Source organism: Dunckerocampus dactyliophorus, chromosome 17, assembly GCF_027744805.1.
Source record: "Dunckerocampus dactyliophorus isolate RoL2022-P2 chromosome 17, RoL_Ddac_1.1, whole genome shotgun sequence".
NCBI classification, from domain to species: domain Eukaryota; kingdom Metazoa; phylum Chordata; class Actinopteri; order Syngnathiformes; family Syngnathidae; genus Dunckerocampus; species Dunckerocampus dactyliophorus.
The window spans coordinates 7,836,978-7,854,711 of NC_072835.1; the positions used below are offsets into that span (position 1 = coordinate 7,836,978).

The 17,734-nt window shown below is 41.5% G+C and overlaps 1 protein-coding gene across 1 annotated transcript in view; it reads left to right on the forward strand.

The window, feature by feature from the left end:
• The first annotated feature begins 599 nt into the window (after positions 1 to 599).
• The window catches only part of slc27a6 (solute carrier family 27 member 6), a 34,612-nt gene continuing 17,477 nt past the window's right edge, over positions 600 to 17,734 (forward strand). The window contains exons 1-4 of the mRNA XM_054756631.1: positions 600 to 1,155; positions 8,001 to 8,207; positions 8,713 to 8,871; positions 17,042 to 17,166. Coding sequence (XP_054612606.1) covers positions 681 to 1,155; positions 8,001 to 8,207; positions 8,713 to 8,871; positions 17,042 to 17,166 — 966 coding nt within the window. The 5' untranslated portion in view covers positions 600 to 680. The remainder of the gene's footprint in view (positions 1,156 to 8,000; positions 8,208 to 8,712; positions 8,872 to 17,041; positions 17,167 to 17,734) is intronic.

The window sequence follows — 17,734 nt, forward strand, 5'->3', positions numbered from 1 at the left end:
ACATTGTTACTTAAGATGAATAAGTTGCAGTTATTTTCAGTGGGCCGTGTCTTTGTTAGTAAAGACACACGCGCACACACGTGTGACAAAGCTGTCTTGGAAAGCCTCTGATATCCCAAATACATTTGAAAAGTTGTGCGTTTTTGTTATTTTGACTTCATGTACAATTGCACATGATTGTCTTTTCTCCTTTGGTGTGATGTGCATGTCATATTATTATAATATTACAAATGTGACGATATTGAAAAAGCATTCAAACGCTGGTCGGTCAACAACAAGCAGTGTACATGCGGTTTCTTCACGTTCACGTTACTACCGGGAGTGACGCTCGTGTCTAGCTTGTAGGTAAAACCGGAAGAGATTTATATATTTAAATAAAACACATCAAGGATAACGGTAGAGGCTTCATAAAGGCTATTAAAATGTATGTACTTGCCAGTAAATTTAAATCAATTATCTTGTTATTTATTCGTTTTTAATAATATGTGATTTCTACGCCCGGACTGGACAGCGGTACTTTTATTTTGAAGCCAACATTTCCGGTACAGTGACTCCCATTGGGCATTGACATGTTGTAGCTGGGTGACGTCACTGACAGTTTGTTTGTCACTGTGAGCATGTAGTATTATGTGTCAGCGCGTGGTGGGAAACAACCCATCTTCTTCCTGCCAGGAGATAAGATGCTGTGCTTGGCCTGTTTGATCGTGGCTGTTTTTTCTCTCCATGTTTTGCAAAGACTTTGTTTTCCGTACTTTTGGAAAGATTTATTCTTCCTGTTGAGCGTGATTCGGTATGGTGTGAGGCTGGAGATGTTCAAGCTGACCTCCAGAGTGTGCACCGTCCTGGACAGGTTCATCCAGCAGGCGCAACGCATCCCCGACAAGCCTTTTCTGATCTACGAAGGACGCATCCACACTTATAAGGACGTTGAGCAGCGCAGCAACAGGTTCGCGAATGTTTTCCTCCAGAAACTCAACGTGAGGAAAGGCGACTGCGTTGCCTTGCTGATGAACAACGAGCCCGATTTCATCTGCGTGTGGTTCGGGTTGGCGAAACTCGGCTGCTCGGTGGCGTTTCTCAACACGAACATCAAGGCGAGGTCTTTGCTACATTGCTTCAACTGCTGTGGTGCCAAAACGATCATAGTTGGGGCAGGTAAAGAAATCCTCTTACATCTTATGTCACGTGCTTGCCGGTGGGTTCGTGACTTTTACGTGGACAAGAGCTGAAAGGTTCACCAGTATTTCGTACCGTCTTCTATAAGAATGGTCGTTCTTTGAGAAGCATAGATTTTAATCAAATTTGATAACTAAAAGGAATCCGACTTACCAGTAATTCCTTGTTTATCGCTGTTAATTGGTTCCAGACCCGCCCCCATAAGTGAATAAGATTCCACATTAATTAACGGAAAATGTTCGTAGTAAGAGCATAGCAAACCCTTTTATGACTTCTAAATACGATTTTTTTTTTTTTACCATTATTAGATATGAAGTAACACATAGTCACCTTTACACTCATATTCCCCAATAGAGCAGATATAATCAGAGAAAATAAGCCATTTAAGACAAAAAGAAGACTCATGCCGGAGTGTGTTTCAATAAATGTCTTCCGGATGTGTGGACAGGAAGTGACGTCGTGGATTCAGAGTTGTGTTTTTGCTGGACTATGACCACAATTTAATAATATGGGCTACAAAAGATAAAGCTAAATGATTATTGGCATCAAGTCTGGTGTGCGTGTTACTAGTGACACCTAGTGGCCAGTGGAGACTACACGTCATGTCTTAAAGGGATAGTTGGGATTTTTTGACAGGAAGTTGTATGACATGCCCATCAGTCCCATCCAGTTCTGGTCGAGATCCGTGACGTGGGACGTAGTTCCTCTTAGTTGCTGGGGCCATTTAAGTAAACAGTTTGGCTTCTAAAAAAAATACGCGTTCAAAAGAGTAATACATTTACATCCTAAAAATGCCTCCATTAAACCTCACAAAACGCTCGGCGTTATACTCGTCTCCCACTGTCGTCTCTCCATTCTTGTGTGTGTGACGAAGACGCTGGCATCCACTTTGATGACATAGCGCCGCGACCATCTTGTTTACGTGTGTGATCCACAGCGGAAGAAAATGCGAGCGTCTTCATCAAATACACAAGAATGGAGAGGCGACAGCGCGCAGGGACACGGCGGGATACAATTATAACGATGTTTTTCGAGTAGGTATTTTTGTGACGCAAATGTATTACTCTTTTAAACACGTAGTGTTTTGAGAAGCCAAACTCTTCACTTAAATGGCCCCAGCAGCTAAGCGGAACTACGTTGCTCGTCAAACAGTTAAACAGTATTTGTATTTTAGTTAATTTAGAGCAGTGGTCCACAACCTTTTTGGACCCACGGCCCGGCTCGTGTTCCCACAAATCTCTGCGAACCGAGGGTGGTGGTGGTGGGGGTCGTATAGCGATGTAATTTATCTCATTTAGTATGTATTGTGCAAAACTAAGACAGGAACAACATCAAATTACCACCACTATAAGCTTGGAGTTTGTTTTCCAGAGAGAAGATTATAGCGCCGCTGCTTGATGTGTGCGCTAACAGGCAGTGTGCTAGCCTGAATTAACTTAGCTGTGCACACAACAAATATACACATTAGCACTCAATAACGTCATCAAACTTTACCTTTATGCATTCCCACAGAGTATCAGCATTTGGGAGCAAATATGAAGTGAAAAAACCCTGATAAAAATACAGTATAGTTGACAATCTGTGCAGAGTGGGAGAAGGCTAGCGCACGTACAATGGTGCGTTCGAGGACCGTCAAACAAAGTGGGACAGTCGCAACAAACAACATAAACATGCAAAAACTTCAAACTATATTATTTTTTGAATAAAATAATGGCCCATATTTCCAAAATTGATATGCATTTTTATTTGTTTTGTGTGTATGTATTTTTTTTTTAGCATTGCCTGAAAGGTTTCCTCGGCCCAGTTCGGCCCCGCCCACGGACCGGTACTGGGGTCCGGCCCCGTGGTTGGAGACCACTGATTTAGAACATTTGTATGCTTGAAAATGCTTAATTTAGCCCAAGAAAACATAGCATTTGCTTAAATATACATTTTGTGGACTAATAATAGGCCATAGTCAACCACAAAACAGCGATCGTTTATTAATTCATTCACAGGGACGACTCTATATACCTCTTAAACCTTTGCCAGTGTTTCCCTTACAGACGTTTAGTTGTGGCCACCACGGAATAGATTTGATGCGACCTGTTCACCCTGACTCATAAACACACTTGGCAGGATACAGTCACAACTCGGCTTCTTAGCACACCTGGTCTGCAGAGAATTAGAAGATGTGGCAGAAGGGATCAGGCCACGGCCACCCCTGGGCACTCTCCGGCCGCCCCACTGGCCATCTAGACATTCCAGGTATCAACTTGCCACCCCTAAGCGAGTAATGGTCTCACCTTGGCCACCCTGATGAAACATTTCTGGCTGCACCACAGAGGATCAGTGTTGCAATTTAGTGACGTTGTCAGCTGGCAACAACTTATTTAACCTTAACTGATGCAGTGAATGGCTTCTTGTTTGGTAACCAACCATGTCAAAAGAAACATCCTGTGGTCGTGGAAAAATGAGGTTCTGTTTCAGAGAGGTCACAGTATCGGCACGTATCAAGCATGAGAAAATGTCTAAAGAGATCGCTGGAACTACTAAAATGTAGTCAGGAACTGCCCAACGCATCAAAGTGGATCCCAGCACATTTGTGATTCAGCATTTTTGATCTCGCAAATACACTGATTTTTAGGATTAAAAAAAAAGGATAAAAAAAAAAAAATTTCAGCGAAAATAGGCTAGTTTTTCCCACAGAAAACACATTCATTTATTATAAGTCAGTAATAATTTATAAATACAGTGTAACCATGGTTTGCATGGTAACCATGGTTTCATTCATTCGTTCCAAAAGGTCTAACCAAAACGGACGCTAAAGAAATATTGTAAGTCCAATGAATTTTATAGTTAATTATTTTATAGTTTTACTATTCTAGTTTTACAGGCAGAAAACAACTCTAAATACAAATAACTGATCAATGAAAGGAATAAATGAACATTTAACCACCTTCTTGTTTTGACATGAGTGTTTTTTTTAATTCAATAGTGTTTCTCACCTCAATACTGTAACCTAAAATAGAGTCAAAGTCAAAGAAAGTTGCAAGTGCCAAGGTGAGAAACACTATTGAATTGAAGAAATGACCCGTGACCAAACAGGAAGATGGTGTCCGTGTGGTGTCTTGCTGCCACATTGCGTCTTTGGGAACAGTAGACTTCAATGAAGGTAAAAGTAGGGCGCTGTAAGCGAGGCTCCACTGTATGTGGTAATACAAGAGAAATGTACAGGATACATGTACTACTAAAAGCCCACAATTTTTACATGTCTATGTCTTATGCTATTTATGTCTTATGCTTCACTGATCATGTTTTTTCGTCAAGCATTGAGATTTCGCACTTTGTTCGGCGGTCCTTAAACGCACATTAGTTGATGAGAGACTCAAAAGTGAAACTTCTCCATAACAATCTGGCCTCAAAACGTGCGGCGAGGTGAACACAAGTTAACATACAGTATAGTCCTTAGCGGAATTACAGTAGCTAAGCAGTGTGGATTATGTAGCATGTGACTCCAGTTCATTTGCTCTATTCATCATCATTATCAGTCATTAGAGTACCTACACTCTATATTTTATACTTTAAAATGCATTCAATAAGTGTGTGAGGCATATTTAGGGAATAAACCTGCATTGTGTCGCGAGGGAACAATGGCAATGGAAGAGAGAAGGGGAGGGTTCTGGGGCTGAAGCTAATCTAATCGTTCCAACAGTCACTTTTAAATTAAAATGTTGATCCAAAATCAGACGAGAACATCACCGTCAAGCTATCAGGAGGGTTTGGAGGGGGAGGAGCGAGCCGTGTGTTTAAAAACAGACATTTTTATGGCTGTATCAATTACAGTATGTGCAGATTTATGCTATCTGCTGGTTGGCGTGGAACGTAACCCCTGCGAAAAGTGGGGATCTACTGTTTTAAAAAGTGGGGAAACCTTGCGGAGTGGTCCGATATATTTGTTATGGCAAAAAATTAATGCAACTCTGCATAAAAAAACCCCCAAAACATGCAGATATGACTTTCATAATTGCCTGTGATCATGAGAGAACGCTATCTGTCTGTTCTGGGATATCTGGAGTTAAATCAGTATCATAGGTAAGATAGATACTTCATATATAGTTCTATAGAGTTACCTCTAAATCTACGCATGTTTAATAATAACACGGAAGTGGCACAGACTGGGACAACGGGGAAAAACATCCTCAAAAAGTTTCGTCAGTGATGAAACTAAACTGAAGTGAGCGTTGGGTCGAACTGGCCTGCTGCTGTCCTGCTTTGGCGAGAAGAATTGTGTTAAGAGGAATTACCATGCTCCAACCATGTGACCGTTACCCAACCAAACAAGCATGATGTTGGTTATGTCCTCACTCCAACCTTGCAAAAGGAGGAGCCACGGAACAGCATGAATAGAGGACATTATGTCACTTTGTTACTGTGTGTACAAAGACTGACAGGGAATATACAGTACAGTACTGTATATCAGGGATGGCTGACATGGCCTCAAATCCATATTGCGGTATACAGTGCAACTTATAACGATGTACAGTATATCACAATATATTTTTTGACATGACAGGTTAGGCCCTAAGGGAAGACAAAATGTTAACATTCACTCTGCAAAGCTGTAATTACACAAAATAACGTAGCAGACAAGTTTTAATACAAGAACAACAAATACTGTACAACTACTAGCTGAGAGACTTAAAAAAAACACTTCAGTTTGGGTTTCTTTACTTTTGTGCAGTACAAGCCGCAAGTTTTTGTCACGAATTCTAAAAATGACACAGAGAACAGGAAAAACTGGTGTACCGTTAATACAGGAATGGATACTGTGAACTGGGTCAATAGTAAGTATTAGGCATTATGGGTGGGGGGAAATAATAGATTCTTAGCTGCATCGTGATGCGGACATTGACGATTATTAATTGATTCATAAATGTCAATAATCGATGCTGATGGAATGAAAAAAAAGGAACAAAAAGACGGAAAGCGGAAGTGCTGCCCGGACAGCTTAGTATGAGACGCTACCAGAATGGCTGAGCGCAAACTCCGGCCTGCAGGCGCTGGATTTAAAGCGAGCGTCTGGAAGCACTTTGGCTTTCACGTAGTTGAAGGTAAAAATGAGCTGGACAAGAGCCAGACAATATGCAAGCTCTGTCTTACAAGCTTTTAAAAATATTTTGGGACCACGATAAATATGAGAAACCACATAGCACGTTTCCACCCCAATCAGGAGGAAAAACAGCCAGCTGAAGTTGCTGCCGACCAGAGAACCATCGAGCAGGTAATAACTAACTTTCCACCCAACTCGGAAAAATCGCTTTTATGTCACCGTAACAGCGCTGCTGGCTGCTGGCTTACTGCTGGCTATGCGAACCAGGCTCCTGCTCCGGTTGTACAAGGACCGAATGGCACGTAGTAGCGCGCCACCAATCCCATACTCCTGGAGCACCCCCCACAGGACACTGCGAGGGACACGGTCGAATGCCTTTTCCAGGTCCACAAAGCACATGTAGACCGGTTGGGCAAACTCCCAAGTACCCTCCAGTACCCTTGCAAGGGTGTAGAGCTGGTCCAGTGTTCCGCGACCAGGACGAAAACCACATTGCACCTCCTGTAGCCGAGGTTCGACTAACGGTCGTACCCTTCTCTCCAGCACCCTGGAATAGACTTTCCCAGGGAGGCTGAGGAGTGTGATCCCCCTATAGTTGGAACACACCCTCCGTAATATAATCTTTACATTTAAAACATTATTACATGTTTCCTGTTTCAAAAGTGAGTTTATTATTATTTTTTGAATGGGTGTGTGCGTGAACAATAGAGTGCGGAGGAAGTGGGAAGATCGTAGTAAACTAACAATACCATCACTCCTTTCTTATTGAATGGGCTTGTAATCTCTAGTTGGTCGGCAATTAAGTGAAATTTTAGATGTCTCATTCAGGTGTTTTGAATCTATTCACGGCGGCATTGCAAAGTGGTAAGATTACCGTTTTGGCCGTCATTGAATCTTTTCAGGGCGGCATTGCATCTAAAAAAAAAAGAAAACACTGATCTGTATAATATATCTGGATAGCTCAGTGACGATGACTTGTGAAGCCACACGGCCGCCATATTGCCACTCGCAAGAAACACTTCTCGGACATGCTTTTGCATTCGTGGTGAACTTCTTTTATTAATTGGGATTGGACACAAATTTTGCCTTAAGATGCCTGCATGTGCAGCTATTAACTGCACAAATCGCCAGTTCAAAGGCAGTGGAGACATTGCGTTACTTGAAGGAATGGGAGAATCTCCCCGCTTTTTAATGTGAAATATAGATGTTCTGCGAGACTCTTCATCTGCTATGTATACTAAGTGAGTGGTAAGATGGCGTCTCTTTGGCTTCAGTGGCTTGCACTCCGGCGTGCGACGTATGAGCTATCCAGATATATTATACGGATCAGTGATAGAAACAAGAACATGAAGTCAGCTTTGTCACCCTTTTACGATGTCATCAGCGGTTGACTCTTACGCCGCAAGTCTCCAAAATGTTAACACAAAACACAGTTTTATAGCGTTATAATTCTAGTTTTACATGCAGAAAACGATTGTAAATGCATATAAATGATGGCTAAAGGGATAAAGGAAACTTTAAGGTTACTTTCACCTTCATTGAAGACACAATTGATGCCAAAGACAAGATGTGGTAGCAAACGTGCAACTTGCTTTGGCTTCGTTTTGGGTAATTTTGCAGCTGTGATCAAAACAAAAACAGAGACATGTGGTGAGAAACACTACTCAAATGAAAGGTTGTCAGATGAAAATATAGCTATTTTTATGAACATGGATGTTGCTTTTCCCCCCAGATGTAGAGTGTCTTGATGGCATCATAAGCACCCTCGTGGAGGACAACATTCAGGTGTGGGCCATGAAGAGCCAGTGTGAGAACACACAGGTGCACGCCCTGTTGGCTCACATAGACGCTGCCTCTGACAAACCTGTACCCGCAATTTTACGAGCTGCCACGTCCCTCAAATCGCCCACCCTCTACATCTTCACCTCTGGAACTACTGGTGAGTACGAGGTCATACATGCATTTTAAATTTAGACCACCACAGATCGATCAGATTTTTTTAAAGATGTCACTCTACCTCTTAGCCCTCAGCACACAAACGCATTATAATGGGAGCGTCTGTGTTGCTTGTCGTTACAACGCCGTACAGTAGATGGCATCGTAGCTCTGCTTCTTAACACACATCCCGCCTGGTCCAGGCCTGCACACACTCGGGCTTGATCCCGTGCGCACGAATTTCCGTTGACAGAAAGTCGAGCACACTAGACAGCAGGCTAAAAGCCCAGCCTCCCAACACACTGACCAGTACAGTTCTTAAGGCTTTGGGGCTTCGAGGTGTACTATCACACAGCTAAGCTAGCTGGCATCTGTTGCATAAGCACATACCACAACCTGACATGTTGAACACACAATGAAACTGTACCACACAGACTATGCGGCTATTGAAATAGACACTTCCTAATATATCTGTATTTTTGGTCAAGGCATGTGTATTTTTTCCCCAGGGCTTCCTAAGGCAGCAGTGATCACTCACCTCCAAAGCTTGAAAGCAGCAGGAGGGTTCTGGGCATTTGGAGCGACTGAAAAGGACGTCATGTACGTCCCTCTGCCTCTTTACCACAGTGCAGCTTCACTGATCGGTATCGGCGGAACCATTGAGCTTGGTAAGTTTGCATGTTTCAAAGTATAGTTAGAGCCAAAAAAACGTTTGCTGAGGTGCCTCAGTGATTTGACGAAGATCTTTGCGGAAGGATCGGTTCTTATGTCAAGTGAGCAGATGATGAAATATGAACGTTCATTTGTTTATATACCTGGTAAACAAATACTGTACAGTACAGTAGAGCCTAGCCTTTGGGTATAGCGAGAGTCATGAATAGCAGTAGTGCCAAGGATTACTGGAGTCTTCCATCTTTAAAGTCTCCTGTTTGGGGACACTTGACCTTACCCGTGAAATAACTTCTAGAATTGTATTTGTTGGATAATTACCTGCCAGCAGCTTGCAGTTTTTAATGTTTCATTTTAACAATCATTCTGTTCCCTTACTGCAAGCCAAAATCAACCAAACCGTGACCTTTAAACAGAGCTACGTACCGAACTGTGGTTGTGTTGTGCTGTTACACGCCAAGTATTGATGTACAATTTAATATTATCACGATATGTGTGATGGTGGAAGCAGAGGGGAGCGGCCCAAATGCAAGAAAAACGGTCAAAAACGTAGAAAAAAATCCCAAAACAACATATCACACAACCACTGACAAGGACACAACTTAGAATGAAGAAAGAGTGGCATACAAAGTTGACCCAGTCTAATCACATGACGAGAGGGAGCTGGGAAAGACGCCAGGGAAAGGCAGGAGTTGACTGGCTCACATAGGAGTAGCAGGGATTCAATGGAAAACAACACAAATCTCAATGAGTTGCATTCACACAACACAAAAACAGACCATAACCAAACCTTAAGAAACAGGAAAAGCAGCCCAAAAAGAATGAATGAATGTGGCGCATAGCATAGCAACATTTGTAATGTAAGTACGAGCGTTGCCTTCGACGAAGGAGTTTCACAGTCGAATCTGATTCGATTTTGTCCATAGTTGACTAATATTCAAATGCTTGTATTTTTTTTAAAGATTTTGAGTGTAGCATTCAAAGCTAGCGCTCACCTCAGCTCTGCTTGTGCCACTGAAGTGGGTGATTTTATTCATGCGTGGTGAGTATACGTCTTCTGTTGAACACACACGTCATTTTTAATTCTTTATTAGCACAAATTAGGCTGTTATTGTATCAAAATAGGCTGTTTATAACAAAAACAAAGACTCAGCAGCAACGTGGGCACCCTCCAATGTGTGAGGGTTTGTATGACAGTTGTCTGGATCCCAGTATGCAGAGGCGTACACGAGTTATGAGAGAAAGAGTCTTTAATACTGGTGTAAACAGCTCAGGAACAAAAAACTACGATGCCACGGAAAAGAAAAGGGCATCGCGGAAAAATGGAATAAGATATACTGTAACTGAAAAATATACCAAAGCTGGTCAGGCGGAGCTACCACAAAGCCGTGAGGAAAAACCAGGCGGGACTGGATGGCCGACGGCAGCAGCACGGATCTTGGCTTGGAGGTTCTGCCACGAGGAATCACCGAGTGCCATCCAGTCGCCACAGGTGAGCTTAAAAAAGGAGTGACCGACAATGAGGCACAGCTGTGCCTGTTCTGTAGCTCCGCCCAACTAGAGATCACCTGGGTCTGTGTGATGACACAAAAACAGAAAATGAACAAGGGAAAGGAAATAAGCCACAAATAATAACCTGTACCCAAAATGTAAAACTAGTGTCTACGCCAGGCGTGACACAATGTAGTCAGAATGGTACAGTGGTGATCACATGTCATTTTTATGATTCAATGGCGAATGTCATTATTATTATTATGGCGTCGTCGACACTTGTAGTAAGTAGTTTCCACGCTAGTTGCAGGGTTTACATTTTGAGATCATAATGATCAAAGATAAATTGTATAGGTACTCACCACTAATCAATGATCACGTAAGATGATCAATAGAACAGATGCAATCGGAGCCACAGTTTGCCTCCAGCCTGGTCATCAGACTAGCGCTACAGCCGTGCTTCGTATGTGATGGCACCGCCTCCATCTCAAGCTAAAGCAGCTAGCGGCTCAACTGCTCTAAAGGCCGCTGGGTCACTGTCGCAGAAGGCATTTCTCCAACATCGACATAATCCATACTGCTTTCTTGCTGTAATTCCACGACTTGCGCTCATATATTAAATTGTCTTCACTTCGCTGCAAGTTTTGAGACAGGGCGCTGCCATCTTACACTGATGCCACGCCGTTACTTCGTGCTCAGTGCTGTCCTGTGTGCTGTAGCAATCAGCTGTGCATTTTGCTCTTTACTATCACGTGTTTAAAAATGATCACGGTGACAGATGAGTGTTTTCTGCGGAAAAAACGGCCTATTTTCTGAGAAAGAAAGAAAAATGAAAAAATGGTATGTGTCATAAAAATGACGCAAATGCCGAGTCACAAATAGGCTGGTTTTACCGTTATTTGTTTTACGATACCATTTAGACTGAAGGAACTGCAAAAATATGAAATACCATGTTTGAAAACCTGCATTACATAATCAGGAAAGTATGCCAGAAGGCTGCGTGTACTTGAATGATGCGTCACACACAAGGCTCTTTGTGCTGGGATCAACATGGGAGGAGAAGGAGAGGAAATAAAGCAAGAGCAAGATAACGCAAACTGGCCAAACAGGTTTGAGTACATTGTTTTCAGTCAAGTTTAACAGGTTTTACACCTCCTCAAGAAACATAATATTGAAATTATTGAAGGAAATGTTAACTGCATTTTAATTTTAAGAAAGGCGCTCAAGTTGTTGGTTTATTTTTACAGCTGCCCATATGCTTGTACTCCTGCGTCATAAGCTTTGAATGGTTTTTCCAATTTTCCTGGTAAACCGTCACGTGGGTGGCACACAATGTCTACTGGTCAAAGCGCAGCTACCTAAACTTGGAACTCTCTGATGACCCACTTTTCACTTCGTCTAAGATTTTACTAAGGGTCTTTTGAACTGGAACAGAAGACTGAAGCCCATTGTGAAGAATTGTTATTGCATCCTTGTTGTTGTGGTACGGCCCCGTGGAAGGCTGGCACACACTGTACTGTAAACCATTTTTTTTGAATGAAGCAGTCCCGCCAGGATTTTGTGGGCTTTTCTCTTGATTGTTGCGGCCTAAAGTGACTTATTTCACGGTAGCTTTTTCACAAGGTTGTGGCAAAAGTTGTTTTGAGGCTTGTATTTTTATTCATTTTTTTCAATAGCATTGCATCAGCTTTTTCCGAATGTGTTATCAATGTTCTTGTAACCTTAACCCCAAAAAACCATAGGTATTCAACAAATCTGACAAAATGTGCTTTATTTGCATATTAAACTCAAGTACAGAGCACGTTTTTAAACAGCAGTTTACCAGTCTGCACAGGATCTTATGCTCCTTTTTTGAGATGCCTGACTTTTTTTGACTCCCCCAAACATTAGGATGGAAGTTTCATTGTTTTCATATTGCGGAGGTTGGCGTACAGTGAGCGGCTTAACCCTGTGGTGGACAGATGAGAAGAGGGAGCGGAAGGGTGTGGCAATGTGGCCAGAAAAGATATGCCAGGGCGAGGTTACAGATAGCCTTGAATGTAAGGAGAATTGTTCTAAACTGGATGGGGTGTCCTTGGATGTGCTGGATGGAGAAGGCTCTGGGGCCTCATCCATAAAACTGTGCGTAGAAATCTGACCAAAAGTCTGTGTACGCCAGAAACCCAAAATGTGCTGGACAAAAATATTCAGACCTAAAAAAAAAAAAAGTGATGTGTCCAAATGTGCATACGCAACTCCACCCCACATTAAACCCTCTCCACGCCTTCAATTTGCCATAAATGGTCAATGAAAGTGGCTCATGAATGCGACGTCCATATTTAGTGGCCCTTGATTGCATTTCGATCGGTTCTTCTGAATCATGGCTGCCGAGAAGCCGAAGACGAAGAAGCGGAACTTCACCGAAACTGAGGTGGAAATCTTAGTTGGAGAGCTGGCGGCCCGTAAAAACATAACATTTGGAGGACACGGCAGTGGCATTAGAACAAGAAGCGTCCGCTGTCAACAGCGTCAGTGGAACGGGGCGCACCGTGGCAGAACTTTAAGAAAAGTGGTCGGATATCAAGGCACGCATTTTCATTTTTACGCAGCATGTTTCTACAGTTTTCCTAATTGATACCACATTTTCGATGAATATAAGCTTGGCAAAATCTGTTTAATTTCAAGCTGGACGCTATGACTCAAAAACAAGGGTTTGAAGTTATGTCGAAAATTATTTGCTGTCATTCCAGGCGAATAGTTTAAAAATATTTAACTTAATGATGACATTAACACCATCAAAATATTAGATATATTATCATTATTTTATGAGGAACTAATGTATGTTATGAGGAACTAATGTATGTTATTTCTAAGCACAACAAAGGAAAAGCCCATCAACACAACACAAATAAAGGCCATGCATGGAAAATAAGTGTTGCCTTTGATGACATACTGGATATATGGAACGAAAAACTCTTATTTTTTGATAAAAATGTAAAAGAAGCGAGAAACTGAGCATTAAGGACATATTAGCTCTGTGTCTTGTAAAGTTCATCCCTGGAATTATTTAATCGACAACCTGATGTTTATGTAAAACGATGAAGCATTCAAGCGCTGCGTTGTTTTTTTTTTTTTTATTTATCTTTTAGTCAGGATACTACATGCTCGTGCGTAATGGTATTTATGATAAATGACAAATGATATCCATCAGTGTCATGTCAAATAGCAACACTTTCTACTTGGCTGCGTAAGTAAATCCGTACCAACAAGATCTCATCATTGGCTGGACCGTGTTGGTCATTCTGTTGTTACCGCTTGTTGTCGCCTGTCACTCACGGAGTTGCATTGCAAAATGGTACAGAATAAATTATGTGTTTATTTGATTCACAGTTCAGGTTGGTTTTTATTTTGTTGCGCTACAAAGATTTGCACACAGTTGGACTCGGGCAGTGTATTAACACGAGAAGATGTGCGCCATATTGTACGCTAACCGAAAAACACGCTAACTGGGGCATATGCTAACCAAGGTCCACTGTAGTACCACATACACACAGTCACTCTTCCACTCTTCTTCTCTCGTTCTTCTCAAGATCAAGTCCTTTATCAGGAAATCCACATTTCTGATATTTTTGATTTTGAAGTGTTTCATGTAAATTGGCTCATTGTAGATGGGTGGCTCCTTTCTAAAGTCCTCCATCTATTCCTAGATTGAAAGCCCAGGTTAGCCTTACGGCTCTGCTCTAAGTCAGGCTGCATGTCGTTTTCTGTGTTGTGATTAGTCTGTGACGATATTTTTGAATGATTTTCTTCTGGAATTTCACTTTTGTGCACAATGTGCGCATTCATCCGTGCAGTCTATTGAAAATATGCCCGTGTGGGCACTCTGAAATGTCAAATATGTTGCTTCACAACAAACAATAAATAGTACCTTTGTCCTAGAAAGAATCATTTATCTTAGATTGATGCCAAAGTCATTGACCCTGACTAGTCGTGGTCAACGTCCCGTTGATCTGATAAAAACACGGAGGGGTCATTGTCATTCAGTGATGTCAAAAAGTGTTTGTCCCACTATCTGGGGTAGTCAAAACGCTCCCCAGTGGCAAAGCTCCGGGGGTGGACGAGTTTCGCCCTGAATTCCTCAAGGCTCTGGATGTTAAGGGACCATCTTGGCTGACACGTCTCTTCAACATTGCATGGAAGTCGGGAACAGTACGTCTGGTTTGGCAGACTGGGGTGGTGGTCCTTCTTTTCAAGAAGGGTGACCGGAGGGTGTGTTCCAACTATAGGGGGATCACACTATGTTACCTTATATTACCTTATCATTTTCATATGTATTTTAAACAAGCAAAGAGTACATTTGGAATACAGGAAGTGAACAAATGTATTGCAATTGATGTGAAAGGGATGGGGGGGGGGGGGGGGGGGGGTAGGATGAATAAGCTTTGCTTCTTCCGACTCCTTTTTGGACATGTAGAACTGTGAATTGTACTATGTGATGTATTCCATTGTAACTTGTATGCATGTTCAAAATCAATTCAACTATTACCATTACCATGTCTGAAATATGCCCATTTTTACTGTATTTGATTGAAAGAAAGATAAATGACAGGGCAGGATTATACATATATTTGTATGTATTAGCAGTGCCAAAATAACTTAAAATTTAAATCAAGTTAAGAGATGGCACACATGTCTGAAAATCTATTTACCGAACACTGGTTTCTTTAATCGAATATTTGAATCAGACTTTTAACTGTGTTATTATGAGCAATGAGGAGTTGCGTTCAAAGACACCACGTCATTTAAGTTGCATTCACATGTTTTGAGTGAATTTTCTGAGATTTCCGAGCACACTTAAATGCAGCAAATTCTACTTCCTACAAAGTTACAAAGTGAGTGATAAGAATACGCACTTATTGATTTTCATTGCATTTCTGTTTATTTAGACCACCACCCATACACGCATAATAAAGACGCTGTTGTCTTGTGACAATGAGGAAGTGTTGTTGCAATGAATGGACTAGAGACGTGTTTGTTTGGAGTATGGTTTCACAAACAGATGGCCGGACATTCTCCTTCAGGATTTTTTGGTAGACAGCAGAATTAATGGTTCCATTTATCACAGCAAGTCTTCCAGGTCCAGAAGCAGAAAAACAGCCCCGGACCATCACACTACCACCACAATATTCTACTGTTGATATGATGTTCTTTTTCTGAAATATTGCCTTTATATTTTACTTTTACTTCTGACCACTTAGATGAGTCGTCGATGCGCTCTTGCAGTAATTTTGGTGCGCCGGCCACTCTGGGGAAGGTTCTTGCTGTGGTTTACTTGAGTCCCAAAGCTTTGGAAATGGCTTAATAAGCTTTTCCAGACTGACAGATCCCAATTAATCTCAGTTATGTTTTAACGGGGGGGGGGGAATTAACTTTTTCACACAAGGCCATGTAGGTTTGGATTTTTTTCTCCCTTAATAATAAAAAGTTTCATTTAAAAACTACGTCTTGTGTTCAATTGTGTTATCATTGACTAATATTTTAATTAGTTTGATGATCTGAAACATTGAAGTGTGACAAACATGCAAAAAAGTAAGAAACCAGGAAAGGGGCAAACACACCACTGGATGTACAAGCTACAGCATCTCACAAAAGTGAGCACACCCTTCCATTTCTGCTCTGTATTGTATCTCTTCATGGAACACCACTGAACAAATCACACTTGGATACAATGTAAAGTCGTCAGTGTACAGCTTGTGTCAATTTTCTGTACCCTGACCGGGATCAGCCAGTCAGTACACAGACTAGGGGCGTCCCGATACAACTTTTTCACTTCCAATACGATACCGATATTGCAGCCTTGGATTATCGGCCGATACTGATATTGATCTGATAGCAACACATACTTTTACTATTCATTTTGTAGTGTGGAATGTTGGAAAACCATGAATCATACATACTTTTACTAGTCATTTTGTAGTGTGGATTGTTAGAAAAGGCTTAAGCACGTGATATAACTGAAACAGAGAACAACAGTCTGCAACAGTAAAACAGACACATTTACTTCTTTACAGTGTGCATGTGGGGTATAGTTTTATCCACAATGTACAGTAGTGCCGGCTAGGCACAATACAGCGAGGTTTGAGGTGCTCAGTGAAGCATTTAAACCCGACTCACTCTTTTCTCTTATAGCTAATGACCTTTTGTCATCTTGTGGGAGTTGTCCTTGCAATGCTGCTTCATATGCATGACGAGGTTTGTCATATTAAATTTCCCCAATTCTGTGCCACCACAGGAAATTTGTGCTTGACAAGTTTTGCTCTCAGCTTCAACGTCTTTTTTTCTGACATCACTCCTGCTCCTTGCTACTTTGTTAGCACGCTAGCAAACACTGTTGTTGTGACCACATGGGCTCTATCCAGCCGCTGGTGGAGTCTGGAATTGACTGCTTATATCAAAGTGCCAATGTCAGAGATTTGAGATGCAGGCCGATATAATCCGATATTGGGTTTTTTTGCTGATATTGACCTGATATCCGATATCAATATCAGATTGGGACATCCCTATTGAATGTTGTCAATAAGGTTTTGCCGTTTAAACTGGGTGAAAATGTTTTTAATCCACACAAAAAGGCGTCTAACCTTGGTTTGACTGTGTTCATGTTGTTATTGTAACGTTGAATCCAATGTCTGTTCATCACAGGTGCGACTTGCGTTCTGAAGAAGAAGTTCTCAGCATCACAGTTCTGGAGCGACTGTCGAAAGTATGATGTGACGGTGTTCCAGTATATTGGTGAACTGTGCAGATACCTCTGCAACCAACCAAAGGTAAAACGTTCTTACTGGTATCTGCAGTTCAGCACTGTGTTTCCTTAAAAGTCTGTCTTGCAGCCAGTCCCAGTAACATTCCAAGTCCTTACAGACTGACAAAAGGATTTTATCATGCTGATATATATATATATATATATATATATATATATATATATATATATATATATATATATATATACAATTTTAAATCATCGCTGTTTTGTGGTTGACTATGGCCTATTATTAGTCACAAAATATGCATACTTAAGCAAGTTTTATGTATTTTTGGCCTACATTAAGCAGTTTCAAGCATATACTGTAAATGGCTGAATGAATTGAAATACAAAAATAAGGTATTTAGAAGACAGTAAGCGTGTGTAGTAAGCGTATCAAATGAGAAATGCTAGGGGTATGTGTGATGATATGCAGTATTTTACACTGGTGTCAGTAATGTTACATTGATGAGACAATAGCCACCGCAGGAAGCATTCAGTGATAATGTGACTCTCCAATGCTTATCAGGGGTGTTCAATCTTTGTCCACTGAGAGCCACATAGTGAAAACTGAAAGGATGCAGGAGTCACGT